The sequence below is a fragment of the Macrobrachium rosenbergii genome, chromosome 3 (assembly GCF_040412425.1).
Source record: "Macrobrachium rosenbergii isolate ZJJX-2024 chromosome 3, ASM4041242v1, whole genome shotgun sequence".
Lineage (NCBI taxonomy): Eukaryota > Metazoa > Arthropoda > Malacostraca > Decapoda > Palaemonidae > Macrobrachium > Macrobrachium rosenbergii.
In genome coordinates this window covers 57,086,610-57,102,803 of record NC_089743.1, presented here as the reverse complement: position 1 = coordinate 57,102,803, position 16,194 = coordinate 57,086,610, and the positions used below count along the sequence as shown (strand labels likewise).

At 35.5% G+C, this 16,194-nt stretch overlaps 2 protein-coding genes across 2 annotated transcripts in view; one reads left to right on the top strand and one right to left on the bottom strand.

The window, feature by feature from the left end:
• Positions 1–4,713, bottom strand: part of LOC136855938 (uncharacterized) — a 684,984-nt gene extending 680,271 nt beyond the window's left edge. Inside the window, exon 1 of the mRNA XM_067133453.1 lies at positions 4,537–4,713. The gene's annotated coding sequence lies outside the window, so the exon portion shown is untranslated. The remainder of the gene's footprint in view (positions 1–4,536) is intronic.
• A 10,347-nt stretch (positions 4,714–15,060) lies between these two features.
• Positions 15,061–16,194, top strand: part of Gle1 (nucleoporin GLE1) — a 68,040-nt gene continuing 66,906 nt past the window's right edge. The window contains exon 1 of the mRNA XM_067133419.1: positions 15,061–15,297. Coding sequence (XP_066989520.1) covers positions 15,184–15,297 — 114 coding nt within the window. The 5' untranslated portion in view covers positions 15,061–15,183. The remainder of the gene's footprint in view (positions 15,298–16,194) is intronic.

Genomic DNA, 16,194 nt, shown 5'->3' with positions numbered 1-16,194 from the left:
TACATCGTACACATGTAATTCTACGCAGTATACGTGTATTTTGTGTAAAAGAACACCCTAGAGCAATATGTTTGCAGACAAAAATATTTTGTAACTACAAAAGAACTTAATTGTAGCCTGACAACAAGACATAGACTAAGTGTACAATGCGTAAAGTTTTGATACATTCCATCTACCAATCCTGCAACCCATCATGCCCTTGTTAACTTACAAAACTATCTGCATTTAGCCAAAACACATCAACACACTGATCCAGCTTACATATGTGGTAACTTACCAATCATACATAAATACTCATTAACATCACAACCCATACATATCGACTACTGAGCTCCATACGTCATGGATCAGGCTCTTAATTACCAGTATCCAATTATTAAAGCAATATTCGTTAGGACCAATCGTCAGGCTTTATATAAAGGGTAGCCTTGTCATATCCACTCAAAGACAAGTTAACCAGGAAGGACTGGAATGAATCTAACGTCGTTAACGCATTCGCATTGTAAACCGAACATGTTAAATTAATATCAATGAATAGATCAAGTTTTTATGAATTCATATTTCAAAAATGATCCAAGTTAATATGACATTTAGTTTCAGTATAATGTTGGATCACTAGCTATCTACAAAGGCTAAATCCCGATGTAAGAGACTAATTATCAAGAGTTCTCAATGATCTATAATCTCTGTCAATTCTATCCATGTATGCGTCTTTCAGATTCTTTCCAATTACCCTATCCTTCAGAGAGAGAGAGAGAGAGAGAGAGAGAGAGAGAGAGAGAGAGAGAGAGAGAGAGAGAGAGAGACCATCCGGAAACGACATCATCACTCCCACATGCAAAGTAAGCTTCATTTAAACAGATTTGACTTACACTCGCCGGCAAGACTAATTCCTTTTCCCATACACTTTTCGGTCATTTGTCCTCAGTATTATACACCTACCCAACTGGTGAATTACAATTGTGTGATTTATAAAAGAACAACCTCTAATTACATTTATTCCAGAAGTTTTCTCATTGCAGTGGCACATCATTCGGTACAGGCCCTACTGTACATCACCATACACATTCCCCAGTCTCGTTTAGGTCAAGCTGTCCCTTAAAACTTTACTTATACTAGTACTGCAGCAGCATTAGCAGCCGCAAAAGTGCTGAGAGCGTTCAGCTCTCGCCGAGAAATAACAGTCTAAGAGGGACGGAAAAACACTTATCATGCGATGTACGTCAACAGACAACAAATGAAAACTTAACACATGATTTTAATCTTGCACGAGAGATCAGACCACAGAATTTTCGATCATATACTCGAACGACGTAAACTCCGATTCACTACATAAAAAAAAGCCTAATAAAACCAGGTTCATAATTTCCCTTTAACGCAAAATGAGGAAGAAAACAAAAGTACTTATCAGCATTAAAGGCATGTTGTTTGTGTTCAATATCGCAACATGGGATTCCCAAAAGTAAGATATGTGATTCGTGGAAGTTAGGCTTATACACAGCGCTTAGATGTCATGTTTAACCCATCTAACTTGATTTCAATAGCTAGACTGACTGGAAGTTTTTGTAACATTCACACACGAAATACGACTTCGCATACTAGAAATTATTTTTAATGGGTAAAAGGCGAAATTTAAATTCAACCGAGTTTTAGCGAACCAGTAAAACGGTTTCATTAGTAAAATTTACCAAAATACTATGTAAGATGCGGAGATATGCTAAGACCTTGCAAGGCTAATTGCTTTGAGTACCCAAAGAATCCCTCCCTTTCAAAGAAGGTCAACTTGGCATGCGTCTTTGTTACCGCACCGATTAACGCAAAACTCGCAAACCTTCGTCTGGACTAGCCCAAGTGAACCTCACAGCCGTCGTGGAGGGGTAGTTTCTAAACAACCTAAAAAGTCATTAACTTGCACCAGCATACTTCTTAGACCAGCATAGTTCTACCGCACAGTGATGCAAAAGAGGGTATCGGGAAAGTCAAATACATAAATTTTGGATAGCTACCCGTATAGCCTACATCTAGTAAATAACAAACGTTCGCTCCACTCGAAGATTTGCAATTTTTGGACATAATTCGTTTTTGCAAGACCTATGCAAATTTAAACTCCTGATGAAACATTGATAGATCAATTACAGATACCACGTTGTATACTGCTTAAATGCCAGAAATTTGGACAAAGCAGGATAAATGTACCATAGAATCTGTGTCCAAAGTTTGGGGAAAGATTACACGTTGATGGTTTTTTATTCAAATGAGACAATGTGTAAACTCTCCTAGGTTAACACACCGCAGACAAATCATAACAAAAGCAAAAATGAACAATACAACTTGCAATGAAGAACAACTAGAAATTAGTATGCTGTCTTTTGAACATTCAGTCATGGGGAAACATAACCATTAAAATACGATAAGCGCGTAGGAGCATGGGCAAATATAGATCAAAGAAACCACGATGGTCTGGTTACAGATCATAAAGGAAGTTCTGACTGTAAGGGCAGAGGGGCTTCAAAAATAAACCAAGATGTGATACACATACACACACACACACACACATATATATATATATATATATACTGTATATATATATATATATATATATATATATATATATATATATATATATATATATATAATATAGTGTTCATAAACCTCCAGACATAATTAGGGCAACTCTTTGGCGGAAGGACGCAGTAGTAGCCTAAACGAGAATCGAAATTTGGATCAATCAAAAATATTTCTGACGGTACTTACCGTGAACTGTTTGCTAGTTGCCAATGTACTTAAAATCCACCAGTATAACTCCATACTATAGGCTACTTCCTTTGGGAATGCTTTGCTAATAACGTGGAGCAATTACATCATACGATGTATCTTTTCCAACAAAGTAAAAAATCTATTTGCAAATAATTAATATTTGAATGTTATTGTACCGTACATCAAGTAAAGCAGTATAACTCATTTGAATGACTTGAATCCTAACCCTTTATCTTTCCAAAAGACAATTGGCAATTACGTGGATCCTGAATTATAAAATCAATTGTCTCGCCCTGCATCAATACCGAGCATCTCACATGGCATTTATTACTGTTCTCAGTCAGCCTGAAGTACTTAAAGTTGTAAAACGCTACGTAAACATTGGAGAGAGAGAGAGAGAGAGAGAGAGAGAGAGAGAGAGAGAGAGAGCACTTAGGGGCAGGAAGCGCATTTTACTAGTCTATTATCGTTCAGCTCCAACACTGCAAAACAAAAGGCATACTACAGCCTAATTTATTGTATTCCGTTAGGCGTCAATATTCATTACAGTTCATTCAGTAGCTGTTAATATGAGTTTCTTAACTTATTCTAATTTCATGAGTCATGCAACAATTCTTTTTTAATTCTGGAGAAGAAACATAAATAAAGATGGATGGCTTCTACTATCGTCGTCATTACTGAGATTGTGTAGCTGACATTGTTCATTAACAGGCAATATACAGGTTAACTACACGTTTACACTGGAGAACCACGTTATACCAGTCCTTAGGCGCTTACAAGTGAATATCAATAGTTATCAATTAAAGAAACAAAAGACAAAGATCAAAATGAAAATTCCATCAACGATAAGACGGTCGGTGGGAACAACACCGATGGGTCAAGGAGCTACTCTAATTTTTTCTTCTTTTTTTTTTTGTAATATTGCTGGACCGCCTGCCTCGAGTTGTTAGTGGGGAGCGTCGGCTTAACGCATCGTTGTATGATCAAATAAACACTGCGGTAGTTTTTGGATAACAAACTTACATATGGAAACTGATGATTCTAAAAGAATATTGCAAGGCCTAGGGTTTTACCGCTACCGTCATTGCAATCTGTCTGAAGAAAAACTGTCAAAGCCTAGAAAATAGGCAGCAATGTAACGCCTAACTAGCCTTGTCGCAAGTAAGTTTATGATGAACAAGTCCTAACCTACAATGTGTTTTGATTATTTTAATCAGCAATTAATCCGGTGTAACCTTAACCGCGACAGCAGTGTCCTTCTCTAGACGAGAACATTGCTCTTGGGGTTATTTTACTAAAACAGTTACCCTAGGTCAACTAGAAACGCCAATCATAGCACTGGCTTGCTGAACAGTTTAAACCCTCCCCACGTCCGACTTATTGTAATTAAATCAGATAGACCTATAGGAAGCGATCACAACCACCAGCCACGCCCTTTCAGATAAATTGCAATTCAGTCACATAGCAGCAAAATGTTGGCAAAGGCTACTCATTAGTAGATACCAGCAAATTCAAAATGATTAAATGAACTGAACTAGTACCGCTGAAAACTAGTTCAACAACAAATCAATCTAATAAATAAAAATATTTTACACTTTCATTCTCCTTCAAACGGAGTAATAGCCTAACGTGAAGTGCTAAGCAGCATGTCAAATGCAGCAACAGGTAGCCAACCTAGGCTATCCGTCCTTCATGCCTAACTCGAACTCCTTATAAACCAAACATCACGCTCCTTAAAAGAGAAGGATTCGGGGAAGAACTTTAAGTGATTTGCCTTACCTTGTCAAATACAATTCTTTGTCTGAAGAACTGTAAACACTATACATTCCCTGAGTCACACAAAATTTGAGAAAGTCAAGTAAAAGGATATTCCAGCGGTTTTACACACAACGACAAATGTTCTCTTTACACTCACGGTTCAACACCAACTGACACCACGCGATGTAAACACAGACTACACAGCTGATTTGGGATTGAGTTGCCAATGGTCGCTATTCTCACTAGTGTTCCAAAGGTGTTACTAAATACCCCATGACGTCACTTGGGAGGGTAACATCTGCTGGAAGAAACGTTAGTTATCGCTGTTATCAGCTTATGCAGGCTGATATGAAGTAAATAGAAGCCGACTGAGAGGTTTTAGCTAAAAACAGCACGGGGCGGTGCCTTTTATTAGTTGCTGATACTCGGAATTGTTTTACTATTTTTCTCCACGGTTCCATCACACAAAAAAAAAAGCTGACAGGACAGCATTCTACACTTACATGTTGCCATCTATTATAAAAACACTCATTCGACCTTAGATTAAATTTCAATTATCAATTGAATTTATTCAGATAATATTACGCAACTGTCATTGAAATCTCTGCCTCACTCAGCCTCACAACCACGCGATTTATTATTAAAATTTTTCTTTTGTAAACGTTAATTTTCGTACAAGTCTGATAATGCACTTGATCCCACGCAAAGACAGGCATTACATTAGAATAAGAGAAATTCATTTTCTTTAATAAGAAATTTGTTTTGCTTAAGAAACTCTTATAAGTTTCTGATGGTGCGCCGTCAGGAAAGACTGAAAAAGGAATTTGGGTGCTCATGCAGTTTCTCTTTCTTTCGTATGGATCAAATCAATTTTAGTAACAGATAAATTAATGTGCGAAAGAGACCAAATAAAACACGATAGCCGGAAACTCTTATACCATTAGTCATGACATCACCAACCAAGAGACCAAAGTAAACCCCCACCCCCTCTCTCCATTCTTTTGCTTCAATGGGTGAGCGTAACTAGCGCTGTCTCTCATACATGCTGAAGATTGACCAAGACATAATTTCTAGAAAGCGAATTCACCCTATATATAAATTTATATATATATATATATATATATATATATATATATATTTATATATATGTGTATGTATGTATGTATGTGTATACAGTACATACTGTAAATACACATTCGCTATAACGATGGTCGATCGATTAGCGAAATTAAACGACGTTGGGGCAGAGTGAGGGGCTAACAGTTTTACTCCATAGATACTTGCTGGAAACTAGTAGGACACCTTCTTTCAATATATATATATATATATATATATCTATATATATATATATATATATATATATATATATATATATATATATATATATATATATATATATATTTACATGTGTGTGTAATAATAAAATGCAATTTGGAACCATATATATTTGAGCAATACTCTTCATATTCAAGATTGTCGTAGTTAACTCACCCTCCCCGTTCAGTAATACACGTATACATACATAAATACATATATATACGGTATATATACATATATATATATATATATACCAATGGCATTTCGTGTTAATTTGCACCCTCCTTTCTATCCCAGTTTTAATTTTCGCTGGATGATTTATGCTTTTCCCAAGTAACGCATTACAGTATACGGTTTAATGCATAAATACTTCACGCTTACCATCAACCCCAACTGAGTTCTCTTTTCGGTTATGCCAATGACTACATGAAAATTTGGTACAAGTACACAATGTTTGAAGCTGCTTCATTCATATTTTTCATTACCACTTCTATGTCCATATACCTCATGACTATTAATGAACATATCCAAAATGCTCTGGTAAGACAAGCATAAAAATGGCACTTTTCGAGCAAAGTTGTCTATTTTCTATTAAAATTCCCAGTGCATTAATGGAAAAAATATTCAACATCATTTGAAAAATTAAAAGTAACCATCAAACTTTGCTTTCCAAAAATGTTCTATCACTGAAAATCTTACACAAAGCTTGCATTCATGAACCATCACTTCATATCCTCCTTCAGAATCATTAAATTAGGGTGGTAGTTACGTAGAAGCAATCATAACATATTGGAATTGGAATCTGAATATAAAATCTGGCGTAAGGGCAAGCGCTGGGACCTATGAGGTCAGTCGTCGCTGAAAATAATGTTGAAACAATTGTTAGTTGAGGGTGGAAAGTAAGACGGAAGAAAGAGAATAAGAACGGAGGTATAGCGAAAGGAATGAAAGCGGTTGCAGCCAGGGGCCCGAAAGGACGCTTCAAAGAACTTTAAGTGATGCTCACAGTGCACAGTGTGTGGAGCACTGACGGCATTACCCCCGACGGTGATTAGATATTGGAGACTGCACACACTTGACTCTTAACTTTCCCCTCGACCCATTACCGCTACTAACCCCAATGCAGAGACGCAGACGGTGGTCATGAATCAAAACATGAATTTATCAGTAAAACTTATTACATATCATTGCGCTGTACCATTCGCGATTAAAAGTAAATTCGGTAATAAAATTATCGTTCACTGCAAAACATAACCAACCTAAACTGCACCTTTTTTAGTTGAATGAGAACTTAATTAGCCCAACCTAATGCTAATTTTCTCAATACATTTTTATGTGTATTGAAATTAGACACACATGCCGGAATTCTACAGGTACTTAGAAATCATCATGAGGTGTTTTCCAGTTTTGCACTTGATGTCAACTTATTCCGAGAACAAACGCCAATTATTGGGTTTTGTTTAACTTTCATCAAAATGATTCCTGGAATAATATTCAAGCAAGATGCTAACATTCATACTGTATAAGGCCCTGAATGTCCTGCAAAAACCCTATGATTAATTTTACTCTGAAGAAATAAAAATAATCTGTCTGCTTATTATAATATTTGAAGCACTTGCAGTCACCTCTGTCACATAATGATGTGCCCACCTTGTTCTTCCATCCCTATATACATACATACATACATACATACATACATACATACATACATACATACATACATACATACATACATACACACACACACACACACACACACACACATACACATATATATATATATATATATATATATATATATATATATTTATATATATTCATTTATTTATTTATATATGCATACATACATACATACATGTATATTAATATGTGTGTGTGCGTGTGTTAATAAAGATGCTCACAAACGTACAGAAATGTAGTAAAGAATAACTGTTTTCCTTTTTTAGAAACTGTTGTTTCCTTCTTTGGACAGGTAGTGGAATAAAATCTACAAAGGAATTATGTACCTACAGTGTAAAGGCGTCAAGCGCCTCTTTATATCTGCATTAATCGCGTCATGTATATTACCCGTTATTATTTCATATTTTTATATATCTCTCCATACGTATTATTGTCCGGCCTTTCTGCCAATGTATTTAACCACTTTTGTACGTTTATTATAACACGAATTATTCTCATTTATATGTCATCTAACAAACACAGATTCTTGCCCAAATGCGTGACATGGGATCCGCAGGTCGGTGACCACCTTTCCGTCCGCATTCCTCGATGTCTACCTGGCTTCCGAAAAATAAATCATTACGGGCTGCTCTAGGAGCAAGAGCCCGTGCTGGCACAAGGCCAGCTAAATCTAAAACAACAAAATAAATCATTACGGGCTGCTCTAGGAGCAAGAGCCCGTGCTGGCACAAGGCCAGCTAAATCTAAAACAACAAAATAAATCAGTCATACCCAGACCTGTCGTCTTGAATCTCACAACAGATGCAGGTTAATAAACTTGAAGGATCTACCTGAAGACAGGCCAGAGGGTCAAGATTAGGAAACCGCTGTGGAAAATGTCGATAGCATCGGAATTCTAAGGTCCTTGGGAGATATTCATTGTCTTCGTATGTTCGAGTCTATCATTTGATCTTTGACCCGGCAGCTGGTCTTGAAAACAATAAATGACAGATTTCCGTCGACAAAATGATTCAGGTCATTTATGTGATTAAAGATAGCCATATTTTGGTGTCCATATCTGAGCGAACGTTTACATCGAATTACTCTCTGAGAAAGAGGTTTACCGATGACACTTGTGTACGATTGATGACAGTCGAGACATAGGATTTTATATACATCAGTGTCTTTGTAATTCTGTTTTTGTCCAACGTTAACCACGGCTATATCAATTGTGTTCGGATGGCTAAAAACAAAAGGTACGTGATATTGATTTCATCTTTGACTGTCTGTCTTATAGTATAAGCTTATTTCGTTGGCACGATAGAAAATTTGGTTGGATTTATCGCTATCTCAGTCACGTGTTGGGAGTATTTTCAAGATCAAAGTTGTTTACGAGTCAAATGAAATTCTTTGTCTGAATATTCTGAAGAGCAAATTCTAAGCGCTCGTTACGATAAATGGAACTGAAATATGGTAACTGAAAATGTAAATATAGGATAATGAAAAAAGAATTTTGTGTAGGCAGTAAATCTATATATTCCAGTGTCTCTCATGACTAATACATTTAAAAAATAAAAATAATATTGTCCTTTTGTATTCTATTTCGATTTGCTGCTTGGTACTAAGTTATCTAATTTGGATTAAAATCAATTCGAATCGCACAAAATGGGCTTCATGAAGGTTAAAATATCATCTACATATTTCAACTAAATCATGACTATGGGTGTACTGGCTTTAGTATCGCAGGTTCAAAGTACTCCAGATATAAATTAGCAATCTCTGGACTCGGACTGACTGAGAAATATGTAACCACTGGTACCACGACGCTGTGACTGAACAGCAACAATAATATTTAAGACTAAAAAATAATATAAACATGTAAAATAAAAGATCACTGTAGGTGCAAGAAGGTAAGGTATAATGGATCTAATGGCCGCAAAAGAAGATGATGAAGCAGCGGTTTCTTTCTCAAGAGCGATGAATAAAATCAGCGCGATGATAGAGAAGTCCACAGTGATGAATGGAAAGAATTACCATGGGTGAACAAATGGGAAATATGGTTCCAGATCCGCAAAAAGAGCTATGCAGAGAAAATAAAGTTAAAAAGCCTACTTTAGTTAATAGTGGTTCTCAGCCTTTTTTGCTCGTGCACCCTTTCACCATGTGTCAGAATGTCATCTCCCCCAACCCCTCCAAAATTGTCTGCCTCAAAAGATGCACTCCAAATAGTGTGGATATAATACTAAAAATCCTTGGTCACAATTCCCCCCGCCCCAGTCTGAAATTCCCCCCTGGGGGGAATTCCCCCTGGTTGAGAACCACTGAAAAAAGAACAACTGATCCTTCAACGAAAGCTCCTAAACAGAAAGAATATAAACATATTTGCTATTCATGAAGTTCTAGTAGTGTAAAAAGAAGCAAATTGCAGACGCTTACTCGTGAAGTTTTCTAACCTCAAAAAATGACACAAGCTACTAAAAACACGGTCAGAATAAAGTGAAGTAACAAACCCTGCAGCTGTTAAAGAGAAAAACAGACCCTGAAGATCTTGATAGCAAATGTCCAAGCTGACGAAGAGGAGAATATCGCCGAATATTAAAAGATAATAACCCGACGCTAAAACGTATGGCAAAAGAAGAAAATTATTCATCGTTTTCAAAGCTAAAATCTAGTACCAGAGGTCTGAGAAACACAACCTAAAATATTCACAACAGATGAGGAACACAAGAATACGCGATGGCAAGCTATAACCCACTCGGTGAGCGTTGCAGTGTTTATGACGAATAATATCTAACACAATGCTTTAAACATCAGAAATTTGGGCATTGGCAGCACAAATGTCCAAAACAAACTGAATCCCTACAGTGAAGGAAAGGCCACTGGTTAAAAGACTTCACCTAATGATATAAAATGTATGCTTAGCCAAGGTTTACACATAACCGAATAGATCGTAATAGAAATACAAAGAAGTACGAATAAACACATGCAACTGACCATGGAGAGAAAGTAAATATTATATCAGGTCGATTTATTAATATTAACAGAATCATGGCTGAGCAACAACTTGAAAGAGAGATCATAAGATCATATATAATTGACAGGATCGATTGCACATGAATTTTATCCTAAACGAAGGGTTAGAAAAACTGGCGGGGTAGTAGGAGTGATTACCCCAGAACAACCAGAAAATTAAAAGTAAAATAAGCGAATATAAATATGGACCATCCGGGTAAAATGACTTACAGATGTCTAACAAGACAAAGAAAATAAGCATGGTAGTGGTGTGCAGACCACTGAATACAAAGGAACATCATCTGCCAACGAAACAGATGACTATCAAATTCTTCAAGTAAGATGCTCGATGACAGCGGAACTAGAGGAATAAAAGATTTCGTTACGGGCATCTTAACCACATAAATAAACCAACGTCAAGAATTGTAGTAATACACTAGACTTGTCCAGAAGAGACTGTAAAGGTGAACTGGTAAAAAATTTACAAGTAGCCTAAATGATGACTGTGACTTTTCGTGTTACTTGATAACTATTAACGTAAATGTAGACAATAAAGATGTGCATATTGACAAAAATAATAATTCGAGATAAAAAAGAGACTTTTGGTCATTCAAATTTACAGAGGCCTGTACAAATTATATCCATTATATTAAAAACAGGATATTCTCTCCGCAATGATACCAGTAGAATAGATCATGCCAATGTGAGCCAGTAATACCTAAGCTTTTTCGTGAAAAAGATTCCGTCGAGAAGGGTATCATTAAATGAACAAAGTAAAATACAGACACACGATAAACAACAGAAGATTTATTTCTAATAATAAAATAGAAAAACTCCTTCATGCTGAACACTCCAGAAAAGTGACGAACACATCATATTCGACAATCTGTTTATTATTTACTGTCCAAAATTATCGCCAGTTTGCTTATTAATGTAAATTTAATAAAAACAAGTTGATAAAAAATTATTTGAGCATAATCGTTCGAAGAGTAAAATTGCTGTCATTTGGCATCTTTGCATATACGTTTTTTGGGGCTAAGCTGGTTTTAAAAGGCCTTTTAATCATATATATATATATATATATATATATATATATATATATATATATATATATATATATATATGTGTGTGTGTGTGTGTGTGTGTGTGTGTGTGTGTGTGTGTGTGTGTGTGTGTGTGTCTGCGTGTATGTATATATATATATTTTTTCATGATGTTGCCTTGTAATATGTATATCATGCGATATTTTGATATATTTACTCTTATTCATCATGTATTATGTGTAATAATAATAATTATTGAAATATCATAACAGATCTCAAAAAACTAATGATTTAAATAACTTACTAACTTAATTTAGAATGAATAATATCTTTCTTGATAAAAGCGTAGTATAAGGAACATGTGTGTCCTAGTGAGAACTTGTCTCATTTCAATTGTCATCAGTTGAGATAAGAGAGAGCGCTTTGTTTTGAGTTACGCGATGACAGGTTCGAATAAACAATTGCTGATTCGTTCAGGAAATCAACTCAGTTTTTCGTCTTGTTTATAAAACACGTCAATTATAATTAGCTGATTGCAGTCTGTTTCGATCGAGTAAAGATTTCTGTAAAAGATTCCTCCTGTACGAAAAGAGTACGAGTGATTTCACAATGTTACATACATGGCTCTGATCAGTACGCCCCTTTCAGAGAAAGTAACGTGTTCCAACTGCGTTCAAAATGTTTTGCTGGGATGACGTCACCTTCCTTCTAGAAATTTCTCTTTTGGTATCTTGTAACCAAAATGCCTTAATTAATGTGATTGTTGAATTTTTACTGGAATCCCAAAAATCTCTTGATTCTTATTCTTGAGACCGATCAGTTTGGTTCCCTCTCTCTCGTTCTTAAAAAGAGATTACTTTTAACATAGTATATTTGTGGTCACTGATATTACTATTAACTTTTGAGATCTGAATTTAGTAAAATTATTTAATTTGTAGTGGTGCCTGGTAAAAAAAAAGTGTGTTTAGTGAAATCAGCGCAGCTGCAAAGGGATTTTACAGAGGTTTTCACAAGCTTCTGTAAGGTAACGTGAATTTTACTTATTAATATCATGGTATAATAAGTTAGGGAAATTTTGCCTTAGTAAAATTATTATTGATAAATCTAATGTGTATTCTTGTGTGTTTTTCTGTTTGCAATCTCTTCATATATTCACATTTTTTTTATATTTGTGATGTAACATTTATTTACATAGCATTTTAAATATTTCTTGGTAACTTAACATTGCATACTTGATTTAATTTTTCATTTATTAAGATTTTCTGTTCAAATCTTGAGTATGATAATTCTTGATAGTTTAAATTTTTCTTGATTAATTTAAATTCCTGATAAATAAAGTTTTGTGAATTAGTTTTGTTTCATAATTTGATTCAAGAATTAATTAAGTTTTGTGTTGTTTTCAAGTAATAGTAAATTTTTCAGATTGTTAATTCTAATTAAAAATTTTGAATTTAAAAATAAATTCTTGTATTTAATATTTTTTAGAAAAACAGTGTTTCATTTATTGATCACCAGTGAATGGGATTAATCGTGTGTGCATAAGGCAAAGTGATAAACATATTTTGTTCTTTTAGTTTTGCTAAAGTGAGTTAAGACCAGGGAAACAGTTAAAGTTATTTGATGGAGTGATGCCCTATTACTCTAGAATATTTCTTGTTTAATTGTTGATACCTCACACATATTCTGATAAACTTAGTTTGATTTTTTCAAGTGAGTAATAAGTTTTTTAAGGGATCACTGTTACCTTTAGAGTACTCAGTCGTAATTCCTATTGTTATGAGAGTTCAGGTATCTGGCTGAAGTGAGGCAAATTTTTGAATTTTGAGATTAGTTGTGTAATAACCAGGTACTTGGTACGCATCGTGACAATATATATATATATATATATATATATATATATATATATATATATATATATATATATATATATATATATATATATATATGTGTGTGTGTGTGTGTGTGTGTGTGTGTGTGTGTGTGTGTGTGTATTTTTTCAGGCTAGTCCGTTTAATTATTACAATCACATTTGATACGTAATTTTTACATATCAAAGACAACAGGGAAGAAATGGAAATCAATTGCAAATCCTGACCGGTGCTGGCTTTATTGCTAATCTGTCTTCATAGGACTGATACAAAGTGGTAGAAATTCAACATATCTATGCTAGCAAGACAGTACATACGAACATATAGATGGTCGAAAAACTAGTATTTGCATCTGACGTGTGTTTTGTAGGCAGAGTCCTGCCGTCATTAGTGACTAAACTTTTACAAATCGATCATCTTGTGGGAGCCTGCTTCCCTTTCTCCCGTGTCTCAGCCACTTTCCTTAAAATTTGTAACAACTTTATGGAGAAGTATGATAGGGTGTCATCTACAAGTAGCTTGATCTTTACGTCATGTCTCCGTAGGAAATTTTACAATCCAATCGCGCATGTATGAAATAAGACTAAGCATAACAAACATCATTGGGGATACTCTTTCTAATGTTTCAAAAGATTGACTGATCTACGAAATTTAGGGTGTAAAGCCAAGCACCAAGGCATTTTCGGCCATTCAGAGCTTAAGAAAATGAAAAGAGGGAGTTGTTGTGGTTGGACAGCAAAATGAAAAGATCCAGAAAAGAAAAGAGTTGAAGTCCAAGGATATAAAGGTGGAACTGGGCGAAAACATCCACAGTTGCACTAAAATGTAATCGTTAGAAAGGCTGGACAGCAAGAATGAAAGAAGCAAACAGGAACAGAGGTAAAGTAAACAGTTAAAAACTGGGTTCAGCTAGAGGCCGAAGGGATGCTACAAAAACCCTTTAGTACTACCTATAGTGCACCACGTAAAGAAGCACTGATCGGTACTAACTCCCATGGGAGATGTTTCATAAGATGAATATGAGTTTCCACTTTGTACACGGTATTTTCTGTCATGCAAGTAGTCTTTCAAAACTCGAAGACTTCACCAGTAATGCCAATGGATCATAAATCATTTAGAGGTAGTCCATAGACAACTGTACCCACTGTAATAAAAGCCACAAAAAGGTAGAAAATAACTACGGGAGGCTACCAAAAGAACATTTACAAAAGATCATACAGCAGTGGTCACTCACCTCACAAGAGAGAGTGCCAATGGGTCAAATAGCAAAGGAAAACACAAAATCACAACTAAAAGTCGCAAAATCACAACTGCAACTAACCCATCCGTAGTGCACGCGTTTTCGTGTACCTTGTTGATTCACTATTATCAGAATATTTTTCACACATACTCCTACCAGAGACCAGATATAGGTCTCTGGTTGAAGTCCACACTCATTCATATAGACTTTCATCTCAGAAGTATCCCAAAATCCTCTAAAAAAAAAAATACACAGCAGTGATTAGTATATTATAGAAAATACTTGAGTCGAATATTAGTGTCCCATAGTATCAGAATTTTGTCGTGTTGAGAAAGAAATACAATTAGTAATTACCATTAACTCTTTCCACGCTCGTGTCCTTTGACTCCTGTCAAATAGCTCTTCCAAAGAAGAAGAAAGAAACCCACAAATGTTTACATTTCAAGTCGCCAGGCAGCAAGTGCAGGTGTATTGACGAATTAAATGCAGCCATCCTGAACTTCGCGAAGAATTTTAGGTTCACCCAGATATGGCATCAGAAGATCCAACAGACATAAAAAATGTATTGGATGCTCTAAATAGTAGCAAAAATTTGACCCACTGGCACAAACCACCTAAAGATTTCGGGCCAGATAACCCAGAGGTAAGCATGACTGCGTAATGCTGAGCTTATGCTAAGCATGAACATCATTTACTCGTCTTACATTAGGAATAGGAATGATTGCATACTTAACATCTCGGACTAGGCAAGCCCAGCTTAATCAAACGGTAGCCTAGATTAAACAGGTATCAACTTCATATTCGTATAACCTGTAGACTTAATGTGCACGTTGAACCTTTCGGACATTCGTTTTATTAGTGAATAAAGTAAGTAAAGCAAGTGATATAACCTAACCAAAACAAGAAACTGAGTCCTTTCCTGTTTAGGGGTCTTCACCACCTTGAACCCTCCACCTAACCTAACCTAGAACCTTGCAAATTATTACTATTAATTAGTAAAGTTGTTACCTAACCTAACCTAGTCACTAAGTCCATACCCTATTACATGATAATGATTTGAAAACTTTCCATATAAACTTAACCTGAATTGGAACTAGGCCTATCAGTAGGATTGATATCTTCAGTGATGAGGGTCTTCCCAGATGTTAAAGAACTATGGGTGTCAGACTGTAGAGGGTTAATCAGTGATTCATGAACAAAATTAACTTCTCTAGTGGAAGGTGAGAAAGTTCCAAAAAGGTACCATTGAATTAGCTAACTGAGAAATTACATCACCATCTTTTCTTCATCTTTGTAAGTTTCATTTGTAGCACTACAGTACCATAAGTGCCGCTGTTCCTATAATTAAAGGAAGAATTGCGCTTTGGATATTGCAGAAAATTAGATAAAATTCGTTCCTGAAGGAATACAAGAGCATCTGTGTGAGGAGCACCAAATTTGGCATAGAATTTAGCAATCCAGTCAAAATAAACCCCAGAAGAAGAAAAAAATTGAACCTAACGTTCCATGACTGCAAACTGAAGCCAAGTTTTTCTGAAAC